The sequence below is a fragment of the Talpa occidentalis genome, unplaced genomic scaffold (assembly GCF_014898055.3).
Source record: "Talpa occidentalis isolate TD23 unplaced genomic scaffold, MPIMG_talOcc4v2.1 talOcc4.12, whole genome shotgun sequence".
Taxonomy (NCBI): Eukaryota; Metazoa; Chordata; class Mammalia; order Eulipotyphla; family Talpidae; genus Talpa; species Talpa occidentalis.
Genome location: NW_023601212.1, coordinates 83,458,652 through 83,478,950, shown reverse-complemented (window position 1 = coordinate 83,478,950; position 20,299 = coordinate 83,458,652). Strand labels below are relative to the sequence as shown.

Here is a 20,299-nt window from a genome sequence, read left to right as displayed (position 1 = left end):
CACCAACAATACTGTTAAAATTAATGTTTTATTAGGTCGACTTTGTCACATATCCATCCATCTGCGCATCAGCACAGATCTTACATTTTGTTTCATTTTAATGCATTTTAAAGTAAATCACAAAAACATCAATGCATTTCCCCTTAAATACTTAAGCATGCAGATTACCTACTTCTCAATATCTCTTTAGTTTTTCTTTTGGTGTAAGATTTATATTATTGCAGACACCTGTTTAACCAAATATAAACAGTTTGAAATTTTAATTCTCAATTGTTGGTCTTTATTTATGTTCCAGAGTAGCATTTATTGTATGCTAAAAGATAGTATAGTTCAGCAGTGCTTCATTAGGGCCTATTACTTGATCCTTTTACTCCCCACAAAATCTTTTCACTAGCTCTTTTACATTTTCTGTAGCAGGAAGGAAATATGTTTATTCTAAGCATTAATGCTTAGAATTTCCTTTATGGGAAATGCACCATTCGGTCTCTAATATTGTGCCTTTCTCGTTTCAGTTGCCTAAAATAGACTTTTTTGACTATTCTAAATTGGCTCCTCTTGACCAGCGCTGCTTCATCCAAGCTGCTGACCTTCTGATGGCCGACTTCAAAATGCTCAGCAGTCAGGACATCAAGTGGGCCCTGCATGAGCTCAAGGGACACTATGCAATCACCCGAAAGGTGCTCTACTTGGTCCTCCTGGTGGGGGTCACACCTCTTGACCACTTCTTCCCGTGATAACAGAAGGAAGAGTTCAGCTTGCGAAAATTGGGATGGTTTATGATGGCAAAGAGCTAAGGAGTTTGTCAGGGTGAAGATAAATAGACAAAGGTATTTGCTGATCAGGAAGAACTAAATGAAAAGAAATAATAGATTAGAAACAGGGAAATTCTGGTTTGCTCATAAAGACATGGAGGGTAATAAATTTTAGTAAGGAATGCAGGATGACTAGAGTATGAACGATGTGCTCCCATGCTGCTGCTCCTTGATTTGCTGTCTGGCGTAGGGTGTTCACACAGTCCTTCCCCAGGTGGCTTGTTCATCAGTCATTTTATGTGCAGTCTATAAATCATCTTTTGACCTAATCAACTGGTTATTTTAAACATAAATAAAGAGATACCTGTTCACCAGAGACTCTCCTATGGTGGGTAATCTTCTCTGTCTGGTTAACTAAGACTTTTCAGATGTGATGCAACTTAAATTTAATCAAGGCAGCAACAACTATCCAAGGATGAAAAGTTTAGTATATTAGCCTGACTGACTTCAAGGGAGTGCTTTCTCGAGCCCCTTTATTTGGTCAGGTCAGATTAACATGAAATAATATAAATAGGTAGACAGTCTGACTTCTGACCAGCTTCCCACTGCCTTTATCCAAGGCTGTAAATGTTAATGTAGTGAGTGTAGCTTGGTACATGAGTAGGTCTTTAAAGAGCTCAGAAACCCAGCATTGCCTAGTGAGTAGTGGTTTGCCTCAAAGTAGTTAGCTACTAGAAGCTCCCAACATTTTTCCCCCCAAGACTCTGAATAAGATCCACATTAGGCTTTCTGTTCCAAGATATAGAAGGATGGTCATTAGTGGGTAACTTGCACATGCCTTGTTAATGCAGTTCGTTTGTTGCACAGGACCCACTTCATGGTTTCAGACAAGTCAGAAGAGGTTGTTGGCTTGCTCCTCTTGGTCTTTCTTACTGCCATGAAGTCCCTTTCTCCTGCTCCTTTATTCCAAAGGACAAACAAATGTGGAGTTATTTTACTAGTTAAAATACCCATTGGGTCTTACCTGAAGGAATGTGAACCACCAAGTGAATGTGGCCTCGTGCTTACTCTAGATCTCTTCCACCTTTAGATTATCATGCAGATCAGGCAACTGTCAACAAATCCCTAATTGTAGGTTAATTATGGGTAAAATTATTCTGAAAGGAACATAGAATTGGTGCTTTCTATTTCTGAATTGCATTCTTCATGCGAAATAGGGATGTTTGTACTGTCATTGAAAATTGAATGAGCTTTTGCCTAGAATTAATGACCATAAGAAAGAAAGGGCTCTTATGTTGTTAGGCACTGCCAGGCATCATTCTTGTACTAGTGGTGCTTTGCTTATTTTCTGAACTCCCAGGGAGTAAAAAGGGCAGCTCCCACTGCAGGTGGGGTTGGTCCACACTAGTAACATCCCTGTCACCATCAGAAACTATGCCAGCAGGTGCTTTTCCCGCCCAACGTCTGATCAACCCACACCCTATTCATTATTTGAATTTGGGGGGGGGGTGTTCTAGGGTTTTGTGACTCAGTGCTTGTCCATACTATCCTTACCCCTTTTTTAGACCTTTATATTTTTTATGATATCTGCTTGTTTGGATAGTTTGACATTTTAGAATTTTGAAATGGAGTAGGTTGGATGTTTGAATAAAAGTGGAAGTGAGTAAGGAGAAATACTGTTCAGCAGAAGCTAAAACCTGATGTTCAGTTGGGAGTTAGAACTTCTCCCTGCTTTGTGCAGAGTTCTGCCCTGTGGGAAGCATGCTCATGTGCATAGGAATGTGGACAGTACACCCACAGGTGTTTTCTAAGTGTAGTAATAGCATGTCTTCTCTATGCCACTCCCCAAACATGATGATACTATAGAGGAAGTATGGTCACGGTGTAGAATTACATTTCCCTGTTTGTTTGTTTGTTTGTTTGTTTGTTTAAACTTCTATTCATAAACATCAAACACATATAAAAGTTGAGATGGTTTTATAACCAGTCGACTTCTGTAATTACCAAATCCTGTTCAGTCTTGTTTCATCTCTACTCCTGTCTGCCTCCTTCCCTAGACTGTTTTAAAGCAAATTGTAAGCATCATTTCATTTCTTTCATCCATATATATTTCAGTGTTTACTTTTAAAAGATAGACTCTTTAAAAAAATCTTTATCCTTGTCACACCAAAGGTATTCAGATTTCTCTGGGTGTGTCAGAAACCTTTTTAACAGCTTACTTTGTCATACCAGGTTTCATGAAAAAATCTGTTTATTGCAGTTGTTTGATGTAATACTTAAGTCTCTTTTAATCTGTTAATTCTCACTTCCGCTTAATATTTTCTTGCAGCTTATTTGTTGAGAAAATGTGTGACTCATCCCATAGGTTTTAACATTCTAAATTTTGTTGTCTGTACCCTGTGTTGTCACTAACCAGTTTCTCTGTTCTTATAAGTTGATGTTAGATGTAGAATCTTGGGTTAGATGCCAGGTTAGAGGGAATTAGAGAGCTCACGCAGGTGAGGTGATGAAACAACATGCAAACAGTTCCTTTGGTAAGTTAGACTATAAAGGGAAGGAAGAAGAGAGGCTGGTAGCTGAAAGAGGAAGACATGTTTTTTTTTGTTTTAGATTGCAAAAACTCAAATACTTTTAAATACTCATTGTTGGAAAGGTCTAAAAAAAGGGATATTAAAATATGGAAGCAAAGGTATTATTATTGGTATAAGAACTTGGAGCTAGGGAGAGCAGGAGTGTTGGTGAAAGCTAACAGGAATATGGGGGAAGGAGGTTTGTGGAAAGTGGAGGAGGGAATGTAGACTGGAGAAATGCTATGGTGGGATATCTGTTACAAAATAGTACTCCCTAACCATTTATTACGTGATTTAACCTGTACTAATTAAAAGACAGCTTGAATGTTTTTCTTTTTTTCTTTTTTTTTTTAAAGATCCATAAGGTGTTTTGTTTTGTTTTTTTTTAAAAAAGATTTATTTATTTATGCATACAAGAGCTGGGGTACAAGCCAGAGATGCGGGGGGTGAGCGGATTCACCAGAGACAGTGGGAAACAGAACAGGCAGATTGACCGAAGTACACTGCTGAGGGGAACAGCGGGCGAGTCAGGAGAAGTCTGGCTGTGCCACGTGGGTTGCGGATTGCTTCATAGTGTGGTGCTTAACCCTTTGTGCCACCAGGGAGGCCCAGTGTTTTTATTTTCTTATGTCGCCCTTTAATTTGTCAGTAAGCATTTTGGTTCTGCCATTGTATGAAAGTCAGAAAAAATAAAAATAGTGGGTTGCTACCTTATATATTTTGCCACTACCAATTTTGGGTAAGTCATGCACGCAAGATAGTTGAAACTATGAATCCAAGTGAAATCTGGGGATTTCTATGTTTCATATATTCTTGTGTCTCATTTATGGTGGTAATCTTTTCCTTTCTTAATTTTTAGGCCTTTTCTGATGCCATTAAGAAATGGCAGGAACTATCACCAGAAACCAGTGGAAAAAGAAAAAAGAGAAAAGAAATGAATCAGTATTCTTACATAGATTTCAAATTTGAACAAGGTAATGACAAACTGTGGGTGTTATTGACAGTGTGTGAAGCTGCTCTGTAGAACCTTCTCTTTCCCACACAGCTGTTAGGGGTGACATGGTACTGGCTACTTAGAGAATGCCTGACCAAACCAGTCTGAGGAATGGCTCTTGCTACTTTAACAGCACATCAGTATTTTTAGAAAGTTGCTTCAGTCTTTTCTGCTTAAGATACACCACAGCAGGAAGATTTTGTGCAGTATAAGAGAATTCATTTGTGGAAAAGTATTGGGGACACTTGAGCTTAGGAAAAACCTTTGGGTTTGACAAGAATTTGCCTTCCATTAGTAAAATCTGCCTAAACCACTACTTGTCTACAAAGGGGTCCCTTACCTGAAAGAGTAACTTCTGCACAGAAAAAAATAATGGCCCTTAAATAGGCACGTGTTTATTTTAAATTCTGCTAGATCTACCTTCCCCCGCAATGTAAACTTGTTGAGTAGAACAAATCTCACCTTCATTGCTTGTGTCCAAGAAAAGAGCCCTTTACAACTTTTCCTATATGTCATAAATAGTAATGTTGCCCTTTCCTTCTCTCCTGCTTTTCTTTCTGTTATATCCCATCTTCCTTGCATAGCTTGATTTCAGGAGCACCTAAAATGGCAGACCCATGAGATAACTGTAGAGTTGGAAATTATCTGGATGTGAACTCTTTAGGATCTAAAAGGAAATCCTATAGGGTTTGACTCTAGGTCCTCATACTACTCTGTGAAACAGTGCTCTCCTGGCATGACTTTCTCGCTAGTGTGGCACAGTGAGAGAGTGGGTAGTCATTTTTCATTCACCTGTAAGTGTATCTACAGTTTAAATTAGGCATCCCTGATTCATTCAGTATTTGTCTCTGACTTTCAGTAGTAAGGAAAACACTATTTCATAAGTCAGGCCATGCCTTCATTCAGCCATATTTTATACAAAGTTCTTTCTTTACATCTTCCCACAATGCCCCTTGCTAAAATTTCTTGCCTTTGAAAAGTCTTGGAAATGCTCTGTTGCCTCGTCTTCCTGATTATGCTTCTTCTTGTGCCCTTTTCTAGCTTATCAGTATCTCATTGAAAGTTTGGGTGTACAGGACTTGACAAAGTACTGCAAATGAGGTCTGGTGTGTAGAGACCACAGCTAGAATTTACATTCTGTACTTCAATTCATGCAGCCCAAGAACACAATAACCTTTTAAAATCACAGTGTGCCTTACTGTTGGTTCACGTGGCGCCTCAGTCTTTTTACCCAGCTTGCTTTTAAGTCACAAACCTCTTTTTTCTCCTTGTTAACTTGATCCTTTTAGTTTCAGTCCATTCTCGCAGGCATATTCCTTTAATTTTAGATTCTAACTCTTAAATTGTATTCATTAGATCATCTTTAAGGAAATTAGAAGTTAGAAATAGAAAACAAACTTGAGTTATATTAGTAGTTTAATATTTATGACTTAGTAGATACACTGAACCTATTCAGTTAGGCTTAAAATCCTACATCCATTCCAGGAATCACATTTTTTTGCCTTTGTAGCTTGTGTTCCATCTAAGCACTTGGCTTAATGAGAGTGTTCTCCCTCCACTGTCCTTTCTGTGATCTTGCAAGTCTGCTACATAGTCTTCTTGTGGAGAATCTGACTAGAATCTGAATATAAACAGAACACAAGTAAAAATACTGCATATCACATATTGCATTATCACCTCTAGCAAGACTGACCAAGACAGAAGCGATAAGTTACAAATTACTGATATCAGAAGTGATATCCCTTCTGGTACTGTCGCCTCCACAAACATCCAAATAGGAATACTTTGTGCACAACTTGAGACAACTTAGATGAAATGAACCAATCCCTAAAAAAACACAAGCTACCAAATTTAACCATATGAAATAATTTGAATAACCCTATAAAATATTAAGGAAATTGAATTCATGAAAGAAGTTTTCAGTGCTGTTTGATTTCTCTGAAAAATTCTTCCCAGCACATTTAGAAGAATTGACACCAATCTATACAGTCTCATCCAGAAAACTTTGAAGAGTAGGTAACACTTCCCAATTCATTTAATGAAACCTGTATTACCTTGATAACATAGACTACAAAAAAGAAAACTATAGACAAGTATACATCATAAATATAGATGCAAGGAATCCTCAACAAAGTACCTTAAGCAATATATATAAAAAAAAGATACACATTACGACCAAGTAGGGTCTATTCTAAGCGTGCAAGACTGGTTCAGCATTTGAAAACTCATCAGTCTAATTCACCATATTAACATACTAAAGAAGAAAATTTACATAATTATATAAATTAATGCAAAAAATTAACAATATTTCGCATTATTCATGATTAAAACCAAAAAATTCATAACTTAGAGGAACTTCCTCAACATCACACTTAATGATAAATCCTCTACCCTTCATGTAGGAAACAGCGAAGGATATCTTCTATTCACCACTGTTTAACATAGTACTGGAGTTTTAGCCAACACAATAAGAGAAATAAGGGGTACAGATTAGAAAGGAAGAAATAAAACTTCCTATAAGCAAATGACATGATCATCTATCTAGAAAACTTCAGGGGAGCTAAAAAGAAACTAGAACTAATAAACAGCTGAGTTCAGTAAGGTTGCAGAATATAAGCTCAACCCAAAAAAAAACAGTTGTATGCCTTTTTTTTTTTTTTTTAAAGATTTATTTTCATTTATTCATACAGGAATTGGGCTGTAAGCCAGAGGTGCAGGGCGGGGTGAAAGGACTCGCCAGAGACAGAGTGGGGAGCAGAACAGGCTAATCTATTGAAATGTACTGCTGAGGGGAGCAGCAGATGATACAGAAGAGGTCTGCTGCAGCATGTGGGTTAGCTCCCTGGCTGGGGATCGAACTCATGCGCAGTGGCTAGAGATAGCTTGATAGCACTGACTTTAACCCTTGTGCCACCTGGGAGGCCCCAGTTGTATGTCTTTATACTAGTAGTGAGCATGCAGAAATCATAGCATTTATGATCACACAAACAAAAAAATAGGTATAGTCTAACAAAATGTGGACATAATTTATATGGTGAAAATAGTAGAAAGTAGATATAAATAAATGGAGAGCTGTACTGTGTTAATGGATTGAAAGACTAACATAGTAAGATGTAAATTCTCTCCAAATTGATACACATGTTTATTGTAATGCCTATCAAAATGCTACCAAGGTTTTTTTTTGTAGATTCTGCAATCTTACTCTATAATGTATATGGCAAGGCAAGATATTAGAATACCTAAAATTATTTTTAAAAGGGAGAAATTAGTTTATCTGATTTCAAGACTTAACACATAGCTACAGTGATTAAGGCTGGGTAGTAATGGCAGAAAGATAAACACATAGATTGATAGAACACAATAGAGAACCAAAATTGGCTTTCTGAATAAACGTAAGTTTTTTTAAACTAGTGAAAATCTAAAGAGTAGTTCAGTGAGTAAATTGAAATTCCAGATGGAATATAGACAGTTTTCTGGAAACTAAGTTACCAAATCAAAGAAAGAAGTAGAAAATCTGAATAGATAATTTTATGTGATATATCTCATTTTGTTATCTTTTATTTTAATGTTATTTGTTGTGAAACTAGGCACTAGTATTTCAGCTTTTCAGTATATTTTAAAATTTTCAAAATAATTTAAAAAACATTAAACATATGCATCTAGCAGAATCATTAAAAGTAAAAACTGACTATACTATGTGTTGATGAAAATGTGGAGTGACTCAACACATGTATAGAGAAAGTGTGAGTTGGTACAACCAACTTGATTGATCTGGCAGTTCTACTTCATGAGTGCTTAACTACATTGCAGACATGCTTACTGGCCATTTTCATAATTACCCTAAACTGTAAACCCAGCTGGTCCTCAGTAGTAGAATGGTTTAGAACTGATGGAAGAAATAATGCTCATTTTGGAGCATAACAAGGGATAAAAGACTTAAAGTCAAAAGTACATGTTAGGTTGGGAAATGGTAATAAGTAGCTCAGTTTTCCCAAATGTAGGATTGTCATGAAATTTGCTGAGAGAAAATAGATGTGGGTAAAGGCCACAGAACACTGGAGTGGTTGGCCTGGATTCTTAACAGTTGTCTGCTTTGTCATATATCTTTAAGGTGACATAAAAATAGAAAAAAGGATGTTTTTTCTGGAAAATAAACGGCGACATTGTAGATCCTATGACCGGCGTGCCCTCCTACCAGCTGTGCAGCAGGAACAGGAGTTCTATGAGCAGAAAGTCAAAGAGATGGCAGAGGTAAGAATGTTTATCTAGGATTCTGGTTTGCTGTTAGTGCTTAATATAAAACTGTCCTTTAAGATCTTCCTTTTATTTACAGTGATTAATTTGAATAAACTATAAAGCTTTTAAAAGGAAAACAAAACTGTGTTTTGTGATGATACCAGCTAAAGTTCACAGTTTTATAAATCAGATTTACTTGGCAAACGTACCTGTCTCCTTCGACTTCTAACAGTGGAGAAAAACCAGAAAAATTCTGTTAGCTCTTAGGTTCTGCAAAATATTTTATCAAACATGCACATCAATCAGGAAATACATACAGATTATTTAATATGTATTTTCTAGACCAGCAGCTCTGAGTATTGCCCAAGGATCCCTGGTTTCTTCCAGGCTCTTTTAGAGGGTCGGCATGGTCAGATCTCTCACAGTGATTGGACATTATTTGCCTTTTTCACTGTATAGAATTCGTGGTGATGAAACAAAAGCTATTGGTTGTTAGCATGAATCAAGTGAGTGACACACAAAATGGTACTATTATCATTTTCCTCGCCACAAAAAAAAAAAAGCCAGTGTCACCAAAGGTTCTTGATGAAATCGTAAAAAATTATCAAATTTTGACTCTCAAAAACATCTTCAATACTTTAGACTGAAAGGGAAATATGCACAAAGTGCTTCATAATGACTGCAGGGGTTGTCTCTAGGAGAAGCACCTGTGCCATTGAGATGCCAGCTGTTGAATTAGACACTTCCCCCCACAGAACATACTTGCTTGAAAAAAATGACTTACAGGAAAACTAGGATTATTCAAAATTAGTTATTTGACCCACATTTTCTCAAAATGAATGAAATGATTATTCATGGCCAGTGATAAAATTCTAGATCTCAAACAGAAATGAGAATTTTAGAGAAGTTGTTGTCATCTTGATCCATCTATCAGAGTTATCCATCTGCAATCATCTGTTACCTTAAAATCGCTATTGTAGCTTTTTCTTTGACTGGATCTTTCAAATATGCATGATTTTTTCATGAAAAGTGCAGATTACATTACATAGGTCTTCCAAATATTGGCACTTTTCATGGGACAGTATCAAAACATTGCATTCATTAATATCACCATCTACCACATCTGAAAAGTGTTAATAGTATTGGCACAGTGATTGGATATATTATAGTTCATTGTACTCATTCCTTTTGAAGTTCAATTGTCCTATTTTTGGCTGGTTGCATCCCCTTCAGGTTAGTTCCTCTGTCCTGGCCCGGGTCATTTCTGATAGAACCCTTACTTTCTGGGACATGGGGTTACCCAGGTTCATCTTCTACTTTTCCTGACCTGGAAGCAACAATTTCTCCCAGGTGCCATATAGTTGTTTTTGTTCCAAGGGAATTCATACTGAAATTTCTATTTTAAATTTAGTTTACAGACTTTTTACTTCTTTAATTTTATTTCTTTTCTCTTTTGTTGAAAATTTGGTTTTTAATAGCAATAACATAATTACCTTAGTTTCCTTTATTCTATAGTAATATATCCCAAATAACCGCCCCAATATTATTACAGCCCAAATATTATAACAAGATTGATAAATACAGTGTAAGATTAATTTATAATTTCTTGTCAGATTATACCAAATTAGGAATATGAAATCCAAATATTGTCATGTGAAATAAGTGTGTGGTTATGCCATTAATTTAATAAAGACATTTGTCTCTTTATTTTTGAGTTACAGAGAATTGGCTTTATTTTGTTTTATAATTTTGCTCTTCAGTTATGTAAAATATAAGGACAAAATTAAAGCTAAAAATATTCCCTCACCATTCTCCCTCCCTCCTTCTACACATAAACCATTGTTAATGGTTTTTGGTTTAACTTTCCTTATTTTATATAAAAGCAACTATGTAATATATAAAAAATGGATTTTTTTTAAAACCCTTCTTTCTTACCTAAAAGGTACTACAGTCTTATGCCCCTTGCTTTACTCACCAGTACAACCTGGTGCTCACAGCAACCCACAGATTTTTCTCTTTCCTTTTTAAGACTGCCCGGCATACCATTTTCTGTAGTACCAGAGTTGATTCAGTTATTCCATATTTCTGCCCAAGGTATCCTTAGCGTAGATTTCTGGAACTGAGAATGATGAATCAGATGGTAAATACTTCATTACAAAGTGTTGAATTCCCCTCCTTGGTGGTTGTACTATTTTGCTTTCTCACCAGTTACATACATGAGTATCTGTTTCCTGCCCAGGCTCACTAAGAAAAAATGTTGTGAAACGGATTTTTCTGTTTGCTTTTGCTTTCTCCACTGTTCTCAAAAGTGTTTCATGTGTCAGTCTTTTCCTTTAATTCTTCTACATTTTGAGTCATACATAAGGAAGTTTCCCCCACATTTTCTAGTTCTTGGATGGTTTCTTTTTTCATATTTAGCTTTCACATAAATTTTAAATTTACTCTCAGATAACTCTTTAAGTTACTAAACTATGTTGCTGAAAAGATGACTATTAATATTAGAGTTCTTCTATGTTTATAGAAATAAATTCTAAATGGATTATGGCATCTTTACTGAAGTTGCATCTGTGTGTATGGTTTTTTTGTTCCTCAGCATGAAGACTTTTTGCTTGCCCTGCAGATGAATGAGGAACAGTATCAAAAGGTAATTTGACATTTCACCTAATTCATTTATTATGGGCATTTTCATGGATTGTTTTCTTTTACTACATTTCCTTGGCATTTTTGGTGACATATTCTTTCCATGCTGTATATGCTAAGTTTGTGCTTTGCCAAAATACAGTGAGAACATGAATCAGTATAGTCACTCTCAATACCAGACTGGATCAGAATTGATGGGAAGATAATAATAGAAATATTCCATTTAAGGAAGGAATTATGCTCAGTGAAATATGTCAGAAGGAAAAAGAAAAGTATCAGAAGGTTTCACTTATAAGAGAAACAGAGGGAAACCAAACAAGGGATTGGGGGTGGGAAGAGATAAGACAAAACTAGCAAGCAAACTATAAATCAGAGACCCTGGGGGGTAGGGAAGGTGATTAAAACAGGCAGGAAGAACACAAGAGACTATGGTGATGGTTCATGGGTGACTTGGTGGTGGGAATTTTATGGGGGCTACATCTGAGAGGAGAAATCAAACATTGTACAAAAATGAACAATGATGGGGCCTTCCTGGTGGCGCAGCAGTTAAAGCCTCAGCACTATAAAGCTATGGCCAGCCACTGTGACATGAGTTAAATCCCTGGCCAGGGAGCTAGCACACATGGCGCAGCAGACCTCTCCTGTCTTACCCACTGCTCCCCTCAGCAGTGCATTTCAGTAGATCCACCTGTACTGCTCCCCACTCTGATGAATCCTCTCTTCCCCTCACATCTGGCCTACACCCCAGTTCTGGTATGCATAAATAAATAAAAATAAATCTCTTTAAAAAAATGAACAATGATGGGGGGAGGGGTGTGTGTGTGTAAATACATTTTTTAAAAAGAAATGCTCTAGGGCCTCCCTGGTGACGCAAGGGGTTAAGCACAGCACTATAAAGCTGTCTGCAGCATCTGCAGCAGGAGTTCCATCCCCCGGCCAGCCAGGGAGCTACCCACATGGAGCAGCAGACCTCTCCTGACTCACTCGCTGCTCCCCTCAGCAGTGTATTTCAGTCAATGTGCCTGTTTTGTTCCCCACTCTGTCTCTGGTAAATCTTCTCACCCCCCCACACCTCTGGCCAGTTCTTGTATGCATAAATTAATAAATTTTTTTTAAGATTTATTTATTTATACAAGCATTGGGTACAGTCAGAAGCACAGGAGGGTGAGAGAATTCACCAGAGCCAGAGTGGGGAACAGAACAGGCAGACTGACAAAATACACTGCTGAGGGGAGTAGCAGGTGTGGCAGGAGAGGTCTATGCGCCATATGGGACCCTCGCCTGCGGCCAGGGATCGAACCAGCGCTGCAGAGGCTGCGGGCAGCTTGGCAGCCCAGCGCTCAGCTGCTGCGCCACCAGAGGAGGCCCAATAAATAAATCTTTTTTAAAAAGAAAAAAGAAATGTTCCATTTAAATGCCTGAAATTTGTTGGATATACTTTTAAGAGGAAAGCTTAAAACTCAGATATCACTTAGTCAGAAGAGAGAGAGAAGGAAAGCTGTGTCTAACCTCAGGACCAGGTGAATTTTGTACAGTGTCTGCTGAAATGGATTGATGACTGGATAATGACTGCCATTAATAAAGAGTTGATTTCCCAGTACTCACAGTACTCGAAGTTGCTGCTTTAGTTAGCTTCTGTAATTCATTGCATTAAAGTTTGGACCACATAGGGCCTCCCCGGTGGCGCAGCGGTTGAGCGCTGGGTTGCAAAGCTGCCCGCAGTCTCTGCAGCGCCGGTTCGATCCCCGCCTGCTCCCCGGCCACTGGAGGAGGATCCCACATGGCGCGCAGACCTCTCCTGCCGCCCGCTGCTCCCCTCAGCAGTGTACCTCAGTCCTTCTGCCTGCTCTGCTCCCCGCTCTGGCTCTGGTGAATTCTCTCACCCTCCCGCGCTTCTGACTGTACCCAGTGCTTGTATAAATAAATAAATAAATCTTAAAAAAAAAAAAAATCTTTAAAAAAAAAAAAATTATAAAGTTTGGACCACGACACAATCCCCTCATGTGCCCGTCTTCTAACAAGAACAAAATCGCTTTTGAAGCTTTTTGTATAATATCCCTCCTGCCCTTTGTCACTGATTTTTATAATCATATTATCATCTGATTACAGATAGTTCTGCTGGCACCATGGAACCATGCAGAGAATGGGGTGGGAAGGAACAAAGAAAATCTCACTGTCATGATGTATTTCATATTTGTGTTAACATCTTGAGCCAGATTTACACAGCAGAAAACAACTCGTTACTATATGGCTTCTAGGAATTGCTTTTACCTCGGTGTATTTGGGCATGGGGGAATATGAGACATGACTGTCCCCTCTACTTGACTGTAGAGAATTTCCTGTGTGTTTCTGATGACCTGCAGGATGGCCAGTTGATTGAGTGCCGCTGCTGCTATGGGGAATTTCCATTTGAGGAGCTTACACAGTGTGCAGATGCGCACTTGTTCTGCAAAGAGTGCCTCATCAGATATGCCCAGGAGGCAGTGTTTGGATCTGGAAAGGTAAGAACCGTGTTAATATGTCCATGCATAGGAAACATTTCAGAGTGAGGAGACCACATTAATAGACAAGGTTAAATGTCTTTACTAAGACAAGCAAACGTGCGTAATTCCTATGCACTTTTCCAGTTTGTGTGATTATATTGCTTCTGAGCATTGCAGATTTCTTTTCAGGGAATGGGATAATTCTTCCATGCCTCCATGTGTAGCTCCACAGGAGCACTTACTTCTTTTTTTTCCTTTTTTTTTTTTTTTGTGGGACCCTCGCCAGCAGCCAGGGAACGAACTGGTGCTGCAGAGGCTGCATGCAGCCTCGCAGCCCAGCGCTCAACCACTGCACCACCAGGGGAGGCCCCAGCATGCACTTCTTTACTCCTGTTTATAACAGAAGTGTAGAATGAGCTCAAAAAGAGAGAACCTATCAGTCTTTGAATGCATCAGAGTATATTAGTATGTTTTTACTAAAAATTCTTAAAAGATTTTATAGTTGGGGCCTCCCTGGTGGCGCAGCGGTTGAGCGCTGGGTTGCGAAGCTGCCGGCGACCTCTGCAGTGCAGCGGTTCGATCCCCAGCTGCTCCCCGGCCACCGGAGGAGGGTCCCACATGGCGTGCAGACCTCTCCTGCCGCCCGCTGCTCCCCTCAGCAGTGTACTTCGGTCCTTCTGCCTGCTCTGCTCCCCGCTCTGGCTCTGGTGAATTCTCTCGCCCTCCCGCGCTTCTGACTGTACCCAGTGCATGTATAAACAAAAACAAACAAACAAACATAAATAAATAAAAACATGCCTCTATAAATTAAAAAAAAAAAGTGTTAAAAAAAGATTTTATAGTTGAAGTGAATAGCTATTTTATACAAGATAATATTTCTCTTCAAAGTCAGTTTCTCTTGCCACCAGAATAATACAGTATGTCTTAGCACTTACAAATCAAAATTGCTTTTTTGGGCCTCCCTGGTGGCACAAGTGGTTGAGCGCAGCACTGTGAAGCTCTCCACAGCCTCTACAGCGCAGGTTCGATCCCGGCTGGCCGGCAAAATACCCACATGGCGCAGCAGATCTCTCCTGTCTTGCCCACTGCTCCCCTCAGCAGTATATTTCAGTCAGTCTGCCTGTTCTGTTCCCTGCTCTGTCTCTGGTGAATCCTCTCACCCTCCCTGCATATCTGGCCTGTACCCCAGTTCTTGTATAAATAAATCTTTTGCTTTTTCAAATCAAATCAAATATTCAAATCACTTGGCATCAATTATTCTAAAGTCATTTGTTGTTTAGTCAAAGATTAAGTACTAAACATGAGTAGACTGTGATAGGCAGAATAACATGCCCCACCTACCCCACCTTACCCCCACTCCAGATATCCATGTTTTGATTCCTGGAACCTGTGAATATGTTACCTCACATGGAAAAGGGAAATGGGCTACTAATTAAATGATCTTAAAATAGGGAGATTACCCTGGGCTGTCCAAGTGGACCAGTGTAATCATACAGGTCCTCAAAAATGGACAAGAGGCAGAAGAGAAGATCAGAGTGATGTGGTATGAGAAGGACTCAACCTAGAATCAAGTCCAGAGACCTCTGGTCTACCTCTTCCAGAGACTACTGTTAGACTCATGACTCCAACTGAAGGGGTAGGAACTGGAAGTTTTATAAACAAACCACCTTTTCTTTCTTAGTTTATCTTGCTATTAGTCCCATTACCTCCCACCACTCACCTTTGTCTTTTTTTTTTTTTTTTTTTTTTTAAGATTTATTTATTTATTTATACAAGCACTGGGTACAGTCAGAAGCATGGGAGGGTGAGAGAATTCACCAGAGCAGGGAGAAGAACAGGCAGACTGACAAAGTACACTGCTGAGGGGAGCAGCAGGTATGGCAGGGGAGATCTGCGCGCCATGTGGGACCCTCACTGGAGGCCGGGCATTGAACCAGCACTGCAGAGGCTGCGGGCAGCTTTGCAGCCCAGCGCTCAACCGCTGCGCCACCAGAGAGGCCCTCACCTTTGTCTTCTAAGGGGTCTAGACCAACCGCTTTCCCAAGTCTGTAGAGGAATCAACTTGCTTCTCATGAGTGTCTCCTTTTCAGACATAGCTGTGACACTCCTCTCTTCTGCTAAGCCATTTACTCTTCCTCATCTGCTTTCTGTCTTCATGTATTGTGATAGGGACTGACTGAAGTCCTGTTGTGGCACTGTGTTTTTATATCATTGTGTCCTTGTTTTGGGGTGTGGCATTTTAGAGGAGAGGAAAGCGAAAGATTTCACATCTCAAAAGTCTGTGTTCTTAACCAATGTTTATTTACTTCCCCTTGAAAAGTGCATTTAGCTACTGAGTCTTTTTGTTTTTCTGAAAACTTGATTGAATTGTCCTGTTTTTTTTTTTTTTCCTTTGCCTCCTTACCTTATTCTAGTCAGAGCTCAGCTGCATGGAAGGCAGCTGCACATGTTCATTTCCAACCAGTGAACTGGAAAAGGTGCTTCCCCAGACCATCTTGTATAAATACTATGAGCGAAAAGCCGAAGAAGAAGTTGCTGCAGCCTACGCTGATGAGCTTGTCAGGTGAGTGCTCAGATTTGGAGAGTGTCATCTGTCAGCTTGTCCCCCATTAGGAAGACTTTAATCAGATGATGAAATGAAAATTCTGTAATGAAGGTCTATCTTTTGGGATTTCTGGCATTTCTTATTGAGGAATGAAAGGGTAACTTTATGAATGGAAAAATCTGCAGCTCACATTTATCTACATTCCTTGGCACCTCTTATCATTTGGGTTATAGGTTTAAATCATTGTGCATGGGTTGGAGGCAAAGTGACATGTGCAAGTTCTTAGAAAGAGGTTATCTATTATTCAGTGGTTTGCACTGAGGCATGACCTCAGTGCACCTGCATTTCCTGGTAAAAACACATAAAAAGGAGACCCTCGCTCCATGTTTTAATAAAAACTAAGGAATAAAAAAAGGAACATAGCTCTTCAGCCGAAATTTCATCTTTGTATGAACAGCCCCATGGAACCAATTCAGGCTTTAATATTCTGAATAATATTCCTTCTGCCCTTTTGACTCTAGGTGCCCCTCCTGTAGCTTTCCTGCTTTGTTGGATAGTGATGTGAAGAGGTTCAGTTGTCCTAATCCTCGCTGCCGAAAGGTAGGGAGGCAAATTTTTTTCTAGATTTATGTTCGAATTATGTTATTATTGACTATCCTAATGGCCTCAATGTCTGCTGGTTATTTACATACTAACCCATGAAAAGGATTTGAATGCTTTCCTTTTCATGAAAGCAAGTGATGGTCCATTGTGAATGGTGATTGACATGTCTACAGAGATGGAGGCAATTTGTGGAACTCCAGTCACAAAGCTCTGGACCCTGTTTAATGCCATCTTCATATAAGGGCAGATGCAATAATAAATAACAGTTAATTGTGCAGGAGTGTTGTACATTGTCTAATTGTTATATGAATGTCCAGTATTTGTTTTTATCATTCTGACTTGCTTTGCTGCCTGTAATTTTTTTCAAATTCTCTCCATTTTATTGAAAACGGCTGTATTTCGTCCTTTATTTTTGAGTATTATAATCTTCCATGGTATGTATTTATCAGTATTTTTGGGTACAGGCCAGATGCGCAAGAGGGTGAGAGGATTCACCAGAGACACAATGGGGAACAGAACAGTCAGACTGACGAAATACACTGCTGAGGGGAGCAGTGGGAAAGACAGGCGTCGTCTGCCACACCATGTGGGATTCTCGCTGGTCAGCCGGGATTGAACCGGCGCTGCAGAGGCTGCAGACAGCTTCACAACGCTGCACTCCACCACCTGCGCCACCAGGGGAGGTCCTATATCAGTATTTTTAAATCCATTCCTCCATTGAAGGAGATGTAGGCTGCTTTCATGTCTGAGCTATCATAAATAATGCTGCAACGGGGCCTACCCAGTGGCGCAATGGTTGAGCACAGCACTGTGAGGCTGTCCACAGCTTCTACAGCGTAGTTTCGATTCCCAGCTAGCCAGGGAGATACCCACATGGTGCGGCAGACCTCTCCTGTCACGCCCACTGCTCCCCTCAGCAGTGCTTTTGGTCTGTCTGCCTGTTCTGCTCCCCACTCTGTCTCTGGTGAATCCTCTCACCCTCCCGTGCCTCTGGCCTGTACCCCAGCAACTGTATTTAAAAAAAAAAAAAAAAACTTTAAAAAAAAAAAAGATTTGGAAAAAAATAAAATGCTGCTGCGAATATTGTAGAACACATGGGTTGTTTTGTTGATGGTTTCACATTCTGTAGATAAACGCTCAAGAGTGGGATTGCCAGGTTGCCCAATATTTCTATTTTTAATTTTTTAAGGTAAATCCAGATTGCTTTCACTAGTTCACATTCCCACCAACAGTGAAATAGTGTTCCTTTTACTCTGGTTCTTTTTGATCTTTTCACAGATATAAAGTGGTATCTCATTCTAGGGTCAATCTGTATCTCTCTTACTAGGAGTGACATTTTTTCATAGGCCTTTAGGCCTTCTGGATATCCATTTTAATGAGTTGTCTGTTCATATCTGCTTCCCATTTGTTAAATGGGTGATTTGTGGGGTTTTGTTGTGGAATTATGAGTTTTTATATACCTTGGGTATTAATCCCTTATCAGTTATATATTTTATAATTTATATCATAATTTTCATTTGTCTGAAGGTATTTTTTAATTTCTGCTTTCATTTCCTCTTTTATGCACTCGCCATTAAGCAGCCTGTTTAATCTCCATGTATTCATAGTTTTTTCTGTTTTTCTTTTTTTTCTTAAAGTTGAAAAAAAAAAGAACTGGGGTGTAGGCCAGAGGTGGGGTTGGGGGTGAGGGGATTCACCAGAGACAGAGGGGGGAGCAGAACAGGCAGAACTGGCTAAGGGGAGTAGCAGGTGAGACAGGAAGGGTCTGCTGCACCATATGTGGGTTAGCTCCCTGGCTGGCCATAGCGGTGGTAGAATTTAGACCTAATCCCTAGGCCACCAGCAAGGCCCTGTATGCAGCAGTTTTTGTTTTGTTTTTTTTTAATTTTTTTTTTCAAAGATTTATTTATTTACTTATTTATACAAGCACTGGGTACAGTCAGAAGTGCAGGCGGGCGAGAGAATTCACCAGAGCCAGAGCGGGGAGCAGAACAGGCAGACCGACGAAGCACACTGCTGAGGGGAGCAGCGGGCAGCAGGAGAGGTCTGCGTGCCATGTGGGACCCTCGCCCTGCGGCCAGGGATCAAACCAGTGCTGCAGAGGCTGCGGGCAGCTTCTCAACCCAGCGCTGAACCCCTGCGCCACCGGGGAGGCCCCTACAGCAGTTTTTAAATGGCATGTTCTATAGACCTGTTTGGTCTAACTCATTTAAAGCTGTTGTTTCCTTATTTGCACTTTGTCTTGTTGATCTGTCTCTTGTTGTAAATGGGATATTTCTTGTTGTAAGTGGGATATTGTCTCTTGTTGTAAGTGGGAAATATTTGGGATATTTCTCAAGTTTTGTTATTGTTTTATGTATCTTCGTGCATATGTGTTTGTACGTGCCACTCCTTGTATAATACCCTTAATTATAGTACAGCATCCTTCTTCATCTCTTTTTACTTTTCTTAATTGCGATTCTATTTTATCAAATGTAAGTATAGCTTCTAGTGTTGTTTTTGTTTTGTTTTGTTTTTCCATTTGCTTGTATAACTGCCCTTCCACCTCTAATTCGAAGTCTGTGCTTGTCTTTGTTGGTAAGGTGAGTTTCTCGTAAGCAGCAGCTCGTTGGGCTTTGTTTTGAAATCCATTCAGCCATTCTCAATTTTTTGACTGAGTTCAAGCCATTTACATTTAAGGTGACTGAGATACCTATATTGAGATACAGGTGTTTATTGTCATTTTTGTTATGTTTTTGTTGTTTGTCTTGTCTTTATTTTTTTGAGGGCTTCCTATTATGTTTTGCTTAGGTTCCCTTTCTGTTGTCTTGTGTGCTACTTCTGTTATTTTTGTTTGAGGGCTCTCTTGAGGTTAATATATGATGGACTGTGTGATTCTTGGGCAGTCTGGCCTCTGGCTGGTTCTCCTCCATGGTAAGTAACTTAGGTGTCTTTTGCCTCAATTTTCATTCTTCTGTTACTTTATAATAACTCATTTAGGATGTCTTTCATAGGCAACTTGATGTTGATAAGTTCGTTTTGTTTTTGCTTTTCAGTGAAGTTCCTTTCCCTTCTTCTACCTTGATTTTAATCTTACTGGGTGAAGGATTCCTGGCTGGGGGTAATTTCTTTAAGTACTTTGACTATCTCTTTCCAGTCCCTTTATGAGCTCTGTACCTGTTGAAGAATCTGCTGATAGTCCCATTAGTTATAGATTACCCTTTTTTCCTTGATATTTTTAGTATTCTGTACTAAACTGAATAGTATTCTGAACTTACTGGTTCTAAACAGCTTTACTGTTAGGTGTCTTGGTGTATGTCTATCTAGTATTATTTTGTTTGGAACTCTTTGGGAGTTGGGATCACAACTTCTGGTTCATTTCCCTGAGTGAGTGGTTTTCAGTGATTTTGTGTGTGTGTGTGTTAACTAATTAAAAAAATTTTTTCTTACATCATAGTAGTCCCACAGTTCTCCCACCACCTTATCACCCCAGTGAT

At 39.3% G+C, this 20,299-nt stretch overlaps 1 protein-coding gene across 5 annotated transcripts in view; it reads left to right on the top strand.

The window, feature by feature from the left end:
• The window catches only part of RNF216 (ring finger protein 216), a 141,810-nt gene that overhangs the window by 33,056 nt on the left and 88,455 nt on the right, over positions 1-20,299 (top strand). For all 5 annotated transcript variants that reach the window (XR_008551230.1, XM_037507088.2, XM_037507087.2 and 2 more), the window contains exons 7-13: positions 513-677; positions 4,182-4,296; positions 8,428-8,567; positions 11,146-11,196; positions 13,556-13,693; positions 16,090-16,238; positions 16,742-16,820. Coding sequence is in view for 4 of the 5 variants with exons in the window: in XM_037507088.2 (XP_037362985.1) it covers positions 513-677; positions 4,182-4,296; positions 8,428-8,567; positions 11,146-11,196; positions 13,556-13,693; positions 16,090-16,238; positions 16,742-16,820 (837 nt within the window). In the remaining variant the exon portion in view is untranslated. The remainder of the gene's footprint in view (positions 1-512; positions 678-4,181; positions 4,297-8,427; positions 8,568-11,145; positions 11,197-13,555; positions 13,694-16,089; positions 16,239-16,741; positions 16,821-20,299) is intronic.